This window comes from Coffea arabica, chromosome 6e, assembly GCF_036785885.1.
Source record: "Coffea arabica cultivar ET-39 chromosome 6e, Coffea Arabica ET-39 HiFi, whole genome shotgun sequence".
NCBI lineage: Eukaryota > Viridiplantae > Streptophyta > Magnoliopsida > Gentianales > Rubiaceae > Coffea > Coffea arabica.
Window position 1 is genome coordinate 43619074 of NC_092321.1, and position 14690 is coordinate 43633763.

General features: G+C 38.4%; 1 protein-coding gene across 1 annotated transcript in view; it reads right to left on the reverse strand.

Annotated features, from left to right (window-relative positions):
- The window catches only part of LOC140009890 (uncharacterized), a 59630-nt gene extending 45463 nt beyond the window's left edge, over positions 1-14167 (reverse strand). Inside the window, exon 1 of the mRNA XM_072056225.1 lies at positions 13543-14167. Within this exon, the coding sequence (XP_071912326.1) occupies positions 13543-14167 (625 nt within the window). The remainder of the gene's footprint in view (positions 1-13542) is intronic.
- Positions 14168-14690: the final 523 nt, after the last annotated feature.

Sequence of the window (14690 nt, forward strand, 5' to 3'; positions counted from 1 at the left end):
GCGAGTTATGATTTTTCAAAGATTATCGTAAAAGTGGAAAATTTTCCAATTTCAAAGAAATAGAGTTTTTCAAAAACCTCTTTATTCTTTTGATGTTCTTAAACGTTTTGTTTACGATTTTCATGATAAAAACTCAAATAATATTGTACATAATAAAAGGCAAGTTGAACCTCGATTTACGTGTAATTGAGGTTCCCTTTTTCGAAATAATTCTTAGATTGTACTAGTGTACAATCTTTCTTGATAAGTGGGTTAATTGTGTGATTATCCACTATTAAATTGCCAGGCGCGCAAGGAGACCTTCAAGAGGATCTCACCGCGGACACTTGAACTCCCAGAAAATAATTCTTATTGAATTGCTCGGTGAGTGTCAAGTGTATGAATTTGATACTTGCTTATTGTGATACTTGTTGGGAGTTTTAAAAATAAGGGCGGGTGCGTACTTTATCGCACTCGTTCTAATTTCAAATGAATGAATGAATGAATGAATGAAATGTATTGAATGAATGAATGAAATGCAATGTCATGTCATGAATGCTTGTGTCGTTGGAGTGAATCTCCTCGACTACCAAATGAATGGGGGACGCCCAAACTCATAGGCCGTCCTTAGACTCGAGCCAGCAATGGGCTTGGTCGGGGATTTGGACGAGCCATGAGATACACATAAGCTCGACCTAATAAGAGGTCTTGCTTGGCATACTCGTTGAGTATCGCCCAATTATGGTCATTGTGGGCCCTTGGGGTGTACGGTGGACGGAGGGAAGAAAGTGGTGATCTACGGAAATGGAAATACCGACCCGGTTGACAGGAGGGTCAATGCGGGAAAGTATACGAATGACATCGACAGATCGAGTGGAATTTAGCTCCTGAGAGCTACTATATCCTTGAATTGTTTCTGATTACTTTTCCTGTTTGAATAATTGATTATTGAAAAGACATGGTTTTATTTATTAAATTGGGATTGTTATTTGACTAAGTGATTGCATGTGTGTTCTTGGCCTCACGAGCGTTAGCTCACCCTATAGTTTTGTTTTCCTTAACAGGACCGACTCTTGGAGAAATATGGAGAAACCATCCGTTGTAATTTTGTTAAGACTCCTGTTATATATTTTGACTAGGCCCTGGTTTGGGTTGTGCTTTTGGAAATTGAAAACTTGAAAGGTTTGGGCCCTGATGTGTACTTTGAATTTAAGTCGTTTTATGATTACCGATGTACTGGTTATACATTAAGTGACTTATTAAGCTTGAACGCTTCCGCATTATTGTATTCATGTTGCTCTCATCGAAGTGCTTAATTCGGTTTTAAATTGAATGGAATTGCTTGAGTCCTGGCGAGAGCTGGGCAGGCGTCCGCGGATACCCTTTGGTCCGCCTTAGGGAGATGTGGGGCGTCACAATTTATCTCTTAACACCCGATAAATTTCACCCAGTATCCGAAACTTAACCTTATTGGCCGAATTTTTTCGAACTTTTCGCACTAGTGCGTCCCACGTCCGTTATATATCCGTAATTTTTCAAAAACTATCCAATACTAGAAAAAATCATCTAAAAATTATATTTACTCATAAAATTCACCAGGATAAATTTCCTAAGCCAGAAAATGCAGAAAACATGCAATTAAAGGGGAAAAACCCTAGGAAAATTATTAGGGAATTTACGGGTTCTCACACTCATACTTTTCGGGTCGTGAAATTTTCAGTTTTATGGTATTTTTTTGTCCACACATGATACTTAAGTGTTGGCCATGGTTTGGTAGCTTTGCTATGTGAAATATCTAGCTTTTATATGCTAGTTTGACTTGCCTAAAGAAACTTCCAGTTTGTGATTAGGAATTTCAGCTTAGGGTTTCATTTTCTAACTTGAATAGGTGACAGTTATATGCTTGATGTAGTGAGTTGTTGGCTTGATATTTATATACTTGAGTTAAAGCTATTTCATGGGAAGAATAAAGCCTTGAATGGGCTGGAAAAGTTAGTAAACACAAAGGAAGTGCCGCTGAAAATTTTTTTCCGCGGGGAACCTTGGAAAGTTTTACGAAATCCGTTATATCTTGATGTAGAAAAGTCAAAATTGAGTTTCGTTTATTATGTTTGAAACTAGGTTCAGAGTATCAGTATTGTTTTCAATTCCCATGAATATCTATGATTTTTCAAAGTTGACTGAAATTGTATACCCGTTCTAGGTGAAGCAGCAACTTTAGGTTGGAATTTGACTGACTTGTGGATTGGATCTTACAATGGTACCTTCTATAAAGTTGTAACAATTTGAATCTATATTCCGACGGTATAAAGTTTATAAGTTTTGGACATAAGAATCTCGAGATATGATTTTCAAATGAGATCACGTAAAACTGAAAAATTCCTATTTTCCTAGGATTATTCCTACTTACATTTCCAACTTTAAGATTGGAGTTGGTAAACTATTTTGAGATTGGTTTATGAGTGGATTGAGGCTTAAATAAAAGGAAAATGAGTTCTTCAAATCATTTTAGGTCAGACAGTTTACAACTTTGCATTTTGAACGTCTTTTCTACTTTCCCCAAACGTTTGGCTATAAGTGATACTTTTCTGCTCTAAATGACTTTTGCAACATTGATTAGTAAGGACATCAGGATTATTCCTCGATTAGAACAAGCTAGTATTATATTTTGATAGGTTATACGAGTATGAAACTTGTAAATTGATACATGTTCTAAATAAAAATTTGGAGCCTCAATTCCTACATAATGTGGCTTTGTATTGCTGGTCTTTTACTAAAGCATGTGCTCACAGGACTCGAGAGAGTTAAAAAGGATATTCACCGAAAATATTTTGAACTACTCAGTAATCAAGCTGAGAATTTCGAGGGCGAAATCTTTAAGGGGGAGAGAGTGTGAGAACCCTCATTTTTAAAATACAATTTCCCCAAACTACATGCCTTGCACCAAGATTTATGTGAGAACCCGTAAAACCCTAATTATTTTTCTAGGGTTTATTTCCCCTTAATTGCATGTTTTCTGCATTTTCGGGCCTAGGAATATTTTTCTGGTAGATTTTATGAGTAATTATAGTTTTTAGATGATTTTTCTAGTATTGGTGAGTTTTTAGAAAATTAAGAATATATTTTGGACGTGGGACCCACTAGTGCGAAAAGTTTGGAAAAATTCGGCCAATAAGGTTAAGTTTCGGATACAGTGAAAATTTTATCGGGTGTTAAGAGATAAGTAGTGTGTGTGAAGTGATTGATGTGAGAGAGAGAAAAGAATGATAAGGATGCATTTATGGAGGTGACAAGTGTCACCTTCTCATTTGTTGGACTTTAAGAAACACTATTCACTTTCTTGACTTTTTTTGACCAAAGGTTTAAATATCAAAAAAATGCACAAAAACCACCATTTTCTTGCCTCTTATGGCCGGCCCTCTCCTTGCAAAGAAGAAAGGAATTTCTTCAACTCTCAAGCTTCCATTTCACTCAATCTTGCAAGACCAAAAGCCTACACTAGATTCTATTCCATAAAAACCTTTCTTCTAGTGCTTGTAAGTGTATTAGTGAAGTTGTTTTGAAGCTCTAAGGTGGCCAACCTCTCTATCTTTCTTAATTTCTTGGTAAGTGATGCTTGAACACCCTACTACACCTAATGATGGTTATATTATGCTTAGAAGTGGCTTGAGTGTTGGATTATATGATTTATTTCTTGGTTTGGCTTGATTTGGTGAAGTTTTCCATTTTATGAGGAATTTTCTGGTTTCATATGATTTTGATGTTTTGGACTAGTATGATGGTTGGTAATAAGGGCCTTTGGCTCTAGTAGGTGTGAATTGTTGTTAAATGCAATCAATTTTGGATTTGGAATGAAATGTGAAAAGTTAGGGTTCTTGAACCCCTATTCTGTCCGAAATTTTAGGTCATAGCTAGAGGCCGAATTGGACTTTTCTCAAAACATGAAAGTTGTAGGTATTGATGAGTTTAGTGTGCCTGCAAAATTTCAGGGCAATTGGACAAGTGTAGAGTGAGTTATGCCGTTTTTACTGTTGCTGTTTTTGGTGCACAGAATGTCCGAACTGCGATAGCAATTGCCTGTTTTGACTGGAATTGGTTTGGATTTTGAAGTTGGTTTCTTCTGATCAAATGTAGCTGAATGTCTTATATAACTTATGCCTTTGGAATTTCGGCATTTGGACTTGTATGGACTGAGATATACCGATTACAGTTTTCTGTGTTTTGCAAACCTGTTTTGGTGATTCTGGTTTAGTGTTTGGCATTTTTGACCTAGTTGGGTCAGGAACTGGATTGAGTGACCTTCTACATTGTTGTAGCCCTGTCCCATAGCTTCGAAACGGTGGGTCTTACACCCCTAACCGATAATTGTAGTGAGAGTTGTGCCATTACCGCATTATGACGTCAAAACCGGTTTTCTTATCAAGGCCAACATTAAAGCCTTTCTTAATTTCTGGTTTGCTTTCATGCTTGTATATGTTTATAAAACCCTATTGGGGTTGTGAATTGGTGTTGTTTATGGCTCGGTATGGTTTCTTGTTTTATGATATTGTGAGCTATGGAACGGCTCTTGACATGAAATGCTTATATGCGTGTTGTTGGGTTGTGATTGAAGAAAAATAATGAAGCCTTATGGCTGGAAAATTTGGTAAACACAAAGGGCATGCTGCCCGAATTTTTACTCGCGATTTAGAAAACTATATTCTCGACTTGAGTAAAGGTTAAGTATTTAACCCTTGAATTTCCATGCATGAAACCCTATTGGGCGATAATTGGTTTGACTTTATGACTCGTTATCGAGTCTTATGGTATTTGTTTACATGTTCTAGGGCGTGACGATAGCTCACGACATTCTCCTGACGGAAGTGCATGAAATAGCACTTAATTGATTGGTGAGTGTACTACTCACTTGTGTGCTATTATATGGCTTTGATATTTGAACTTGAGATGTTGTATGTTAATGGATTGATGTGAGAGTGTACTTTACCACTCTCACTTATTGTTTCACATGTTATTGAAAAGTTATTGGAAAGTTATTGGAAAGTTATATGAACTGATATATGAAATGAAATACATGACTTGATATCGATTGGACAAGTATCCAACGACTACAAATGTTATCATTGAGCTCAACCCCATTGGTAGTTGATTGAATCGAGCCGACAAGGGTTTGGTCGTGACAATTAATGAGCCTTGGGTAAAGTTATAAGGAATCTTGTAGTATGAGAGACTCTTGATTCCGGTATACTCGAGTAATACCACAGTGCAAGTGTTTGGAGTGCGGGCCCGGTAGGGGGATGTTTGGTGGAAGGAATGGGAGAGAAGAGGAGTCTACGGTTGGTCACTCTTCAACATTGACGGAGAGTCAATGAGGTTGGATCAAGACATAAGCGTGGAAATGGGCTCTTGAGAGCCGACCGTATCCTTTCACTGATTTACTTTACTTCGAAATTGCATACTGGAATTGAATGGTTTTGCTTATGTGATCTTAATTGCTATTGTGATAGTTGCTCACTGAGCTTTAGCTCACCCCGTTCCTTTTGTTTTCCTTACAGGAATATGACACTTTTGGAATGAATTTTGATAAATGGTTGCCAAATGAACTAGATGAATGACTCTTTTGTATTGTATATAAAATGGGACCCTAAATGTATCATTAGGGCCGTTTTCACTTTTGTCTTGGCAAACCATATATGTAGCGACTTTTGTATCACTTTTAAATGTCATTTTTGGTTTGTAAAGGCTAAATGTTATGGGGTATATGTAATTCGATGTTTGGTTGGGTTCGGACGAGTCGGTTACTATTCATGGCCGACTCCGGGTTTCATTTTCTTTTATTTTGGGTTATTTTGCCCTTTTGCCTTATTTGCGCGCGTTATAAGTTCGGGAACGTGAAAGATCGCTCTATACTGCACCGTTAGTCCTGGCGAGAGCTGGGCAGGCAGTCCGCTAACCTCTTTGGTTCGCCTTAGGGGAAGGTGGGGCTGTCACAGGTGGTATCAGAGCCACGTCGCGTGGTCTCTGCGCGAAGTGAGACTGGGCCAAGTGGTGTTGTGGTCCTAATTTCATGAATATGTGTAAGTGCTCGTTTGAGCATAAGTTATGAATCTTGAAGTGTTATAGGTCTTTAATCTTTCTCATGGTATTTAAGGACCCTAGATAAGTATGTCGGACAGGAATTTTGATTTGTAGATGGTTTACTCTTGGGACTGGCCAGCTCGAGATGTGAACTATCTTATTTCGGATTCTCGTGCCCGAGTACCCCAGAATTGAGGTGATGCAAGCTACTAGGTATTTGAACCCTGTGTTTTGGAAACAAGCCTTGTATTTTGGAAACGTGAACAGGCTTTGTCTGACTAAGATGAGCACAAGAGATCAATGGACATCTAGTTTGGATAGTTAGTGACGTGAGAGACCAGACGGGCTGGTACTGGGATGACTTTTCGACTGTATATGACTAAGTCTATATTTGCTTACCTGCTTATCCGTCTTTTAATATAACGTGTTATATGCGATATGTTATTGGTATGATAGATTTTGTTATGTTAGTCAATTTATTGCATTCATGCATGGAAGTACCCTTTTGGAAAAAAAAAACCCGCGGACATGGTCATAGCAGTGACACAAAACGAGACCAAGAGTCAAAGAGAAGAAAGGGAGGAAACAACACCTGAACCGAACATGGACCAAGAGTGCTACTTGTAATCAAGACTTTCTTATGACCCATTGTTTTGCCGACAGGCTACCATCTGAGGTCCAGCAACTCTGTAAAATGGCACGTAGGGTTGAGATGTATAATGAAATCGGGGGTCTTCGAGACGAAATAAAAGTCCAAAAGAACCTAGTCGCATACTGGGAAGGGCGCTGGAAGCACGAGTATACAGAGAAAATTGAGCTCCTGCACAAAAACTTAGAGCTAAAAAGGAAATATGAAGGGATTTCCGAGGAGGCCCTGGAAAAGGCTCAATGCATCAAGAATGCAAAGGTGCAAGTGAAAGCTTCCCAAATACGGAAAAGGGGTGCAGTGGGTAGCGTGAGTGAGGAACCTTCTAAAGTACAGAAAGTGAACCAGTTATTCGGGCCGCCATGGACAATGGGGGCGGTAGATAAAAGATTTGTCAATGAAAGCCAAACCAGACAGGGGGAGAGTTCTCCGAAAAGCAAAAAGATGACTTTCCACTTGACTTGTGACTATTGCGGAAAGGCCAATCACACTGAGAATGATTGCTGGAGAAAGGGGAGTAGATGTCTGCGCTGTGGGAGCATCGAGCATCGAATTGCATATTGCCCGATTAAAGTGCGGAAAAAGAAAAGAACTCAACAACCAACCCAGACCGACCCTGCACCGTCAAGTGGAGAAGGGACTGGAATGAAGAACCTCGTTTCTTCTGACTCTGAAGACGGAGAAGGTACAGGCCATTGGATACTTTAAATTTGAAGGAAAATTTCGAGGACGAAATTCTTTTAAGGGGGGGAGAGTGTGAGAACCCGTAAAACCCTAATTATTTTCCTAGGGTTTATTTCCCCTTAATTGCATGTTTTCTGCATTTTCGGGCCTAGGAATATTTTTCTGGTAGATTTTATGAGTAATTATAGTTTTTAGATGATTTTTCTAGTATTGGTGAGTTTTTAGAAAATTAAGAATATATTTTGGACGTGGGACCCACTAGTGCGAAAAGTTTGGAAAAATTCGGCCAATAAGGTTAAGTTTCGGATACAGTGAAAATTTTATCGGGTGTTAAGAGATAAGTAGTGTGTGTGAAGTGATTGATGTGAGAGAGAGAAAAGAATGATAAGGATGCATTTATGGAGGTGACAAGTGTCACCTTCTCATTTGTTGGACTTTAAGAAACACTATTCACTTTCTTGACTTTTTTTGACCAAAGGTTTAAATATCAAAAAAATGCACAAAAACCACCATTTTCTTACCTCTTATGGCCGGCCCTCTCCTTGCAAAGAAGAAAGGAATTTCTTCAACTCTCAAGCTTCCATTTCACTCAATCTTGCAAGACCAAAAGCCTACACTAGATTCTATTCCATAAAAACCTTTCTTCTAGTGCTTGTAAGTGTATTAGTGAAGTTGTTTTGAAGCTCTAAGGTGGCCAACCTCTCTATCTTTCTTAATTTCTTGGTAAGTGATGCTTGAACACCCTACTACACCTAATGATGGTTATATTATGCTTAGAAGTGGCTTGAGTGTTGGATTATATGATTTATTTCTTGGTTTGGCTTGATTTGGTGAAGTTTTCCATTTTATGAGGAATTTTCTGGTTTCATATGATTTTGATGTTTTGGACTAGTATGATGGTTGGTAATAAGGGCCTTTGGCTCTAGTAGGTGTGAATTGTTGTTAAATGCAATCAATTTTGGATTTGGAATGAAATGTGAAAAGTTAGGGTTCTTGAACCCCTATTCTGTCCGAAATTTTAGGTCATAGCTAGAGGCCGAATTGGACTTTTCTCAAAACATGAAAGTTGTAGGTATTGATGAGTTTAGTGTGCCTGCAAAATTTCAGGGCAATTGGACAAGTGTAGAGTGAGTTATGCCGTTTTTACTGTTGCTGTTTTTGGTGCACAGAATGTCCGAACTGCGATAGCAATTGCCTGTTTTGACTGGAATTGGTTTGGATTTTGAAGTTGGTTTCTTCTGATCAAATGTAGCTGAATGTCTTATATAACTTATGCCTTTGGAATTTCGGCATTTGGACTTGTATGGACTGAGATATACCGATTACAGTTTTCTGTGTTTTGCAAACCTGTTTTGGTGATTCTGGTTTAGTGTTTGGCATTTTTGACCTAGTTGGGTCAGGAACTGGATTGAGTGACCTTCTACATTGTTGTAGCCCTGTCCCATAGCTTCGAAACGGTGGGTCTTACACCCCTAACCGATAATTGTAGTGAGAGTTGTGCCATTACCGCATTATGACGTCAAAACCGGTTTTCTTATCAAGGCCAACATTAAAGCCTTTCTTAATTTCTGGTTTGCTTTCATGCTTGTATATGTTTATAAAACCCTATTGGGGTTGTGAATTGGTGTTGTTTATGGCTCGGTATGGTTTCTTGTTTTATGATATTGTGAGCTATGGAACGGCTCTTGACATGAAATGCTTATATGCGTGTTGTTGGGTTGTGATTGAAGAAAAATAATGAAGCCTTATGGCTGGAAAATTTGGTAAACACAAAGGGCATGCTGCCCGAATTTTTACTCGCGATTTAGAAAACTATATTCTCGACTTGAGTAAAGGTTAAGTATTTAACCCTTGAATTTCCATGCATGAAACCCTATTGGGCGATAATTGGTTTGACTTTATGACTCGTTATCGAGTCTTATGGTATTTGTTTACATGTTCTAGGGCGTGACGATAGCTCACGACATTCTCCTGACGGAAGTGCATGAAATAGCACTTAATTGATTGGTGAGTGTACTACTCACTTGTGTGCTATTATATGGCTTTGATATTTGAACTTGAGATGTTGTATGTTAATGGATTGATGTGAGAGTGTACTTTACCACTCTCACTTATTGTTTCACATGTTATTGAAAAGTTATTGGAAAGTTATTGGAAAGTTATATGAACTGATATATGAAATGAAATACATGACTTGATATCGATTGGACAAGTATCCAACGACTACAAATGTTATCATTGAGCTCAACCCCATTGGTAGTTGATTGAATCGAGCCGACAAGGGTTTGGTCGTGACAATTAATGAGCCTTGGGTAAAGTTATAAGGAATCTTGTAGTATGAGAGACTCTTGATTTCGGTATACTCGAGTAATACCACAGTGCAAGTGTTTGGAGTGCGGGCCCGGTAGGGGGATGTTTGGTGGAAGGAATGGGAGAGAAGAGGAGTCTACGGTTGGTCACTCTTCAACATTGACGGAGAGTCAATGAGGTTGGATCAAGACATAAGCGTGGAAATGGGCTCTTGAGAGCCGACCGTATCCTTTCACTGATTTACTTTACTTCGAAATTGCATACTGGAATTGAATGGTTTTGCTTATGTGATCTTAATTGCTATTGTGATAGTTGCTCACTGAGCTTTAGCTCACCCCGTTCCTTTTGTTTTCCTTACAGGAATATGACACTTTTGGAATGAATTTTGATAAATGGTTGCCAAATGAACTAGATGAATGACTCTTTTGTATTGTATATAAAATGGGACCCTAAATGTATCATTAGGGCCGTTTTCACTTTTGTCTTGGCAAACCATATATGTAGCGACTTTTGTATCACTTTTAAATGTCATTTTTGGTTTGTAAAGGCTAAATGTTATGGGGTATATGTAATTCGATGTTTGGTTGGGTTCGGACGAGTCGGTTACTATTCATGGCCGACTCCGGGTTTCATTTTCTTTTATTTTGGGTTATTTTGCCCTTTTGCCTTATTTGCGCGCGTTATAAGTTCCGGAACGTGAAAGATCGCTCTATACTGCACCGTTAGTCCTGGCGAGAGCTGGGCAGGCAGTCCGCTAACCTCTTTGGTTCGCCTTAGGGAAAGGTGGGGCTGTCACAATTTAAACCACCTCTTATATGCCTAGCATTATATTTTACAATGTGTTACAACAAATCCTTTGAATTGACCCTCACTTTAAAACACAATTCTCTTATTTACATGCCTTATTATAAGATCTAAACCATTTATTACATACCGTTACAATACATTTTCTATATACTATAATAATTTCCATGCATAACATTCCATTTTATTTTACTTGGAGTAAAATATTTTCTTGAGTTAGTTTAAGTTAATGCACCACTTGACTTTGTCCAAGTGTTCTTGTCTTAAGTAGTAGAGATTTTTTTTTTGTGAGGGATTAGAGATGTTTAACCATTATTGGTACATTTGGAAAGTTAAGAAGACCATTAGTCAAAGGTTAAGAAAGGTTAGGCTATTAATGAAGCCATGTGGCAAAACCTTGACCATGAGCTTGATGACTAAGGATTAAGGGACAAAATAAAAGCTAAACAAACCCTTTTTTTTTCCCTTAGAGTGGCCGAACCCTTAGCCAAGAAAAAAAGAGAGAGAGAGAGAGCTCCATAAACAAGGTTTTCTTACCTAAACAAATCAAGGGTAAAAATCCAAAAGAGAGAAATTTAGGGTTTGTAAACAAACTCTCTTTGGTTCTAGTGGTGAATCAAACCTTGAAACCTCTACTTTGGTGGATTTCTTGGTGATTTGAGCACCTTGCAAGTAAGGTAAGTACTCTTTAAATTGGAGGTTTTATGTGTTAGATCATCTATTATAAGCTCTAATCATGAATTTCAAGTTGTTGTGGTTGGAATTGGAAGTTAACCCCTTGAATTAAACAAGTAGTGGATGAATTGTTATTATGCACACCAAGTGTTTGATGAAATGTCCAGCCCTTATTCATGTGTATTTATGAAGTATTGATATGTTTTAAAGCCCTATTTAGTTAGATTTAATACTTGAAATGTGCAAAAGGTGAAAATAATGAGAAGAGTGAAAGTTGGAAAATTTCAAGTGTGCTGACCGAAATTTTAGGGGTTGCTGTCCGGTTTTTGCCTTGATGTTTCATGCATATTTTGGCTACAAAAGTGAGTGATATATGTTGGGTTATGTGTGTGTAGGTTGTCTACAAAAAATTAGCCAATTTGGTTGAGTAAATTTTGAGTTACAAGCAAAGGAACAAAACTGGACAAGGTCCAGAATTTTCTGTCCAGCAATCTTGTAAAGGCCATAACGTTTTACTCACTGATCGGATTTGAGTGGCGTTTGAAAGTAGACTCTTAGAGCTTTAAAACGGTACCAAGCTCATTTTCTGGTTCGTCTTGAGCGATCCGTGGCGAGTCGTGGAAGTTGGCTGCCTGGGCGGTACTGTTCATCCGTGGCAGTCCAGAAATTTCATTTGGTTTCTTAATTTGGAGCCACTTATGTTGGGATTTTGGAAATGGTTTCTTCTAGACAAATTTAGCCTTATGAACCTAGTTTCCAACGCAACTAACAAAACCTAATTCCGACTCTCCTACAATGAGCCGTGACCGTTTTCCCGAGACTGGCTGGCCGACACTGTTCAAACTGAAAATGAAACCTTTGAATTTAAATGAAACCTTTCCTTACCAAGCAATCATATGAACACTAAACATGTATTTTCATGAAATTTTACTATACTTTGGACCTCATTTACATGAAGGATTAAGTAGATTACCTTAGTTACTTAGCTTTTTCATGAACCTATAATTTAGTGAAAAACGAATCTTATTGTTATCGTTTTCATTCGTTGCCTTAGGATCGGGAAACGGAGGTGACTGTAACTGAATCATTTGAAGTTGATAATGACTTTTGTTCGACAGGTGGCTGTTCCACGACCTGCTACTTGTTATGTGGGATACTTGTATATGTGAAAACCTTGATGTGCTATTGACTGAGCCAAACACTGTTTTAATTAAAGTTGGAGGCGAGTGTGTACTTTATCGCACTCGACCTTCCTTGATTTCCACTGAGGCTCTATATATTGTTACACTGTGATGTGAAATTTTAATTGTGACTGTGAATGAGTTGTTAGGGTGATATCCCTTCAACTACTGTTACTGTTTGGGTACCCAACCTCATAGGTGAGTCGGTTGTATCGAGCCAGCAAGGGCTTGGTCGAGAAGGCCGAAAAACCTTGAGGACTGTTTATTGTTCACTGAAACCGGTATACTCGAGTATTACCAAACTATTGTTATGAAGTGCGGGCCCGGTAGGGGGTTGATTGATGGACGGAAACTGGTAAAAGTGGTGTTCTACGGACCCTTTTATACTGTGCATACAAATGTTGACGGAGTGTCAACAGGAGGCAATTATGATCAAGCTCAAGTGGATCTTTGGCTTTTGAAAGCCACCCGTATCCTTGAATTGAACTGTGATTAAATTGTTATCCTACTGTGTGATATTTATTTGATTATTTCTGTGCTCTTATTTGGCTATGTGCTTACTTGTTTTACTTGGAACCTCACTGAGCTTTAGCTCACCCCATTCCCTTTGTTTTCCTTGATAGATCGGGGATGGATTTGATCAAGAGCTTTCTTAGCTATACATTGTTTTGGACTGGTATTTGAGATTATAATCTTTTGCTTAAGTAGACCTTACTTTTGACTCCTGTAAGCTTAAACCTATAAGTACGACTCATGTTATGTAAGTTTATGTGTGGAGTGGTAAGTTGACATTTGACTATATGTATACTAAACTTTTGGATTGTTGGTGAAGTGATTATGTTTTATTTAGGGTTAAGCTCCAAAGAATGGAAGATATTTCCTCTGCTTCATTTGAGTTATTAGTACTTTGATCGACTGAGCCCCGGCGAGAGTTGGGCAGGCTGTCCGCTGATACCCTAGGGTTCGCCCTAGGGAGAGGTGGGGCTGTCACAATTGCACTCTCAGATCGAATACTGCCTCAAAACATGTATTCGTTATTTCTTACTAAACGAGCTTCCAAAAATTAAATCTGCTAACGGAACGTTTTTAAAATACAAGTAAGGCATTGTTCCATGTAAATGGGTTTAAAATGGTTGAAATAAATTATTCCGAAAAACAGGTGAATAAATTGCTTGAAATAAATTTTACCTTGAGTTGAAAACAGGTCTGGATATTTTTCTCGAATTTCTTCTTCAACTTCCCAAATTGCTTCCTCCAATCCGTGGTTCCTCCAAAGAACTTTTACCAACAGAATCCGCTTGTTTCTCAATTCTTTCCCCTTACGATCTAGAAGTTTTATCGGTTTCTCCTCATAGGTCAGTGCCTCATTACTCTCCGGTTGCAGAACGTGAGATGGATCTGGATGATATTTCTTAAGTATCGATACGTGGAAAACATTGTGGTTCCGTGATAGACTTGGTGGCAATTCCAACTTATAGGCTACACTTCCTACACGTTGGATAATCTTATAAGGTCCTACAAATCTCGGTTGCAACTTCTTTCCCCTTCCTGCCAACAAACTTGCTTTTAGAGGAGTAATCTTAAGGAAAACTTGATCTCCAACCGTAAATTCTAAGTCCTTCCTTAGATTATCGGCATAACTCTTTTGAATACTTTGTGCGGTTTGAATCCTCTGGCGTATCAACTTCACTTTTTCATTCGCCTCCTCAATCCAAGGCACTGTAGTCGGGTTCAAGATTTTTCGTTCACCTATTTCAACCCAACAAATAGGAGACCTACATTTCCGACTATAAAGTGCTTCGTATGGCGCCATTTGAATGGAAGAATGAAAACTATTATTATAGGTAAATTCCACCAAAGTCAAATACTTACTCCAACTCTCCCCAAAATCCAAAGTACAAGTTCTTGACATGTCCTCGAGCGTCTGAATTGTCCTCTTAGACTGTCCATCTGTCTGGGGATGGTAAGTAGTGCTAAAGTTCAATTTAGTCCCCAACACGTCTTGCATCTTTTGCCAGAATCGCGAGACAAGCCTAAGGTCTCGATCGGATACAATACTTACAACTATCCCGTGTAGCCTTATAATTGCATCTAGATATAACTTAGCTAACTTCTCTAACGGGTATTTCATACTAATGGACAGAAAGTGAGCCGATTTGGTCAACCTATCCACTATTACCCAAATGGCATCATGACCCCTTTGCGTTCTAGGTAATTTAGATACAAAATTCACGGTGATATTTTCCCGTTTCCACTCGGGTATTTCTAAAGGTTGCAAAAGGCATGATGGTTTCTGATGTTTGGCTTTAAACTGTTGACAAATCAAACAGGTCTGG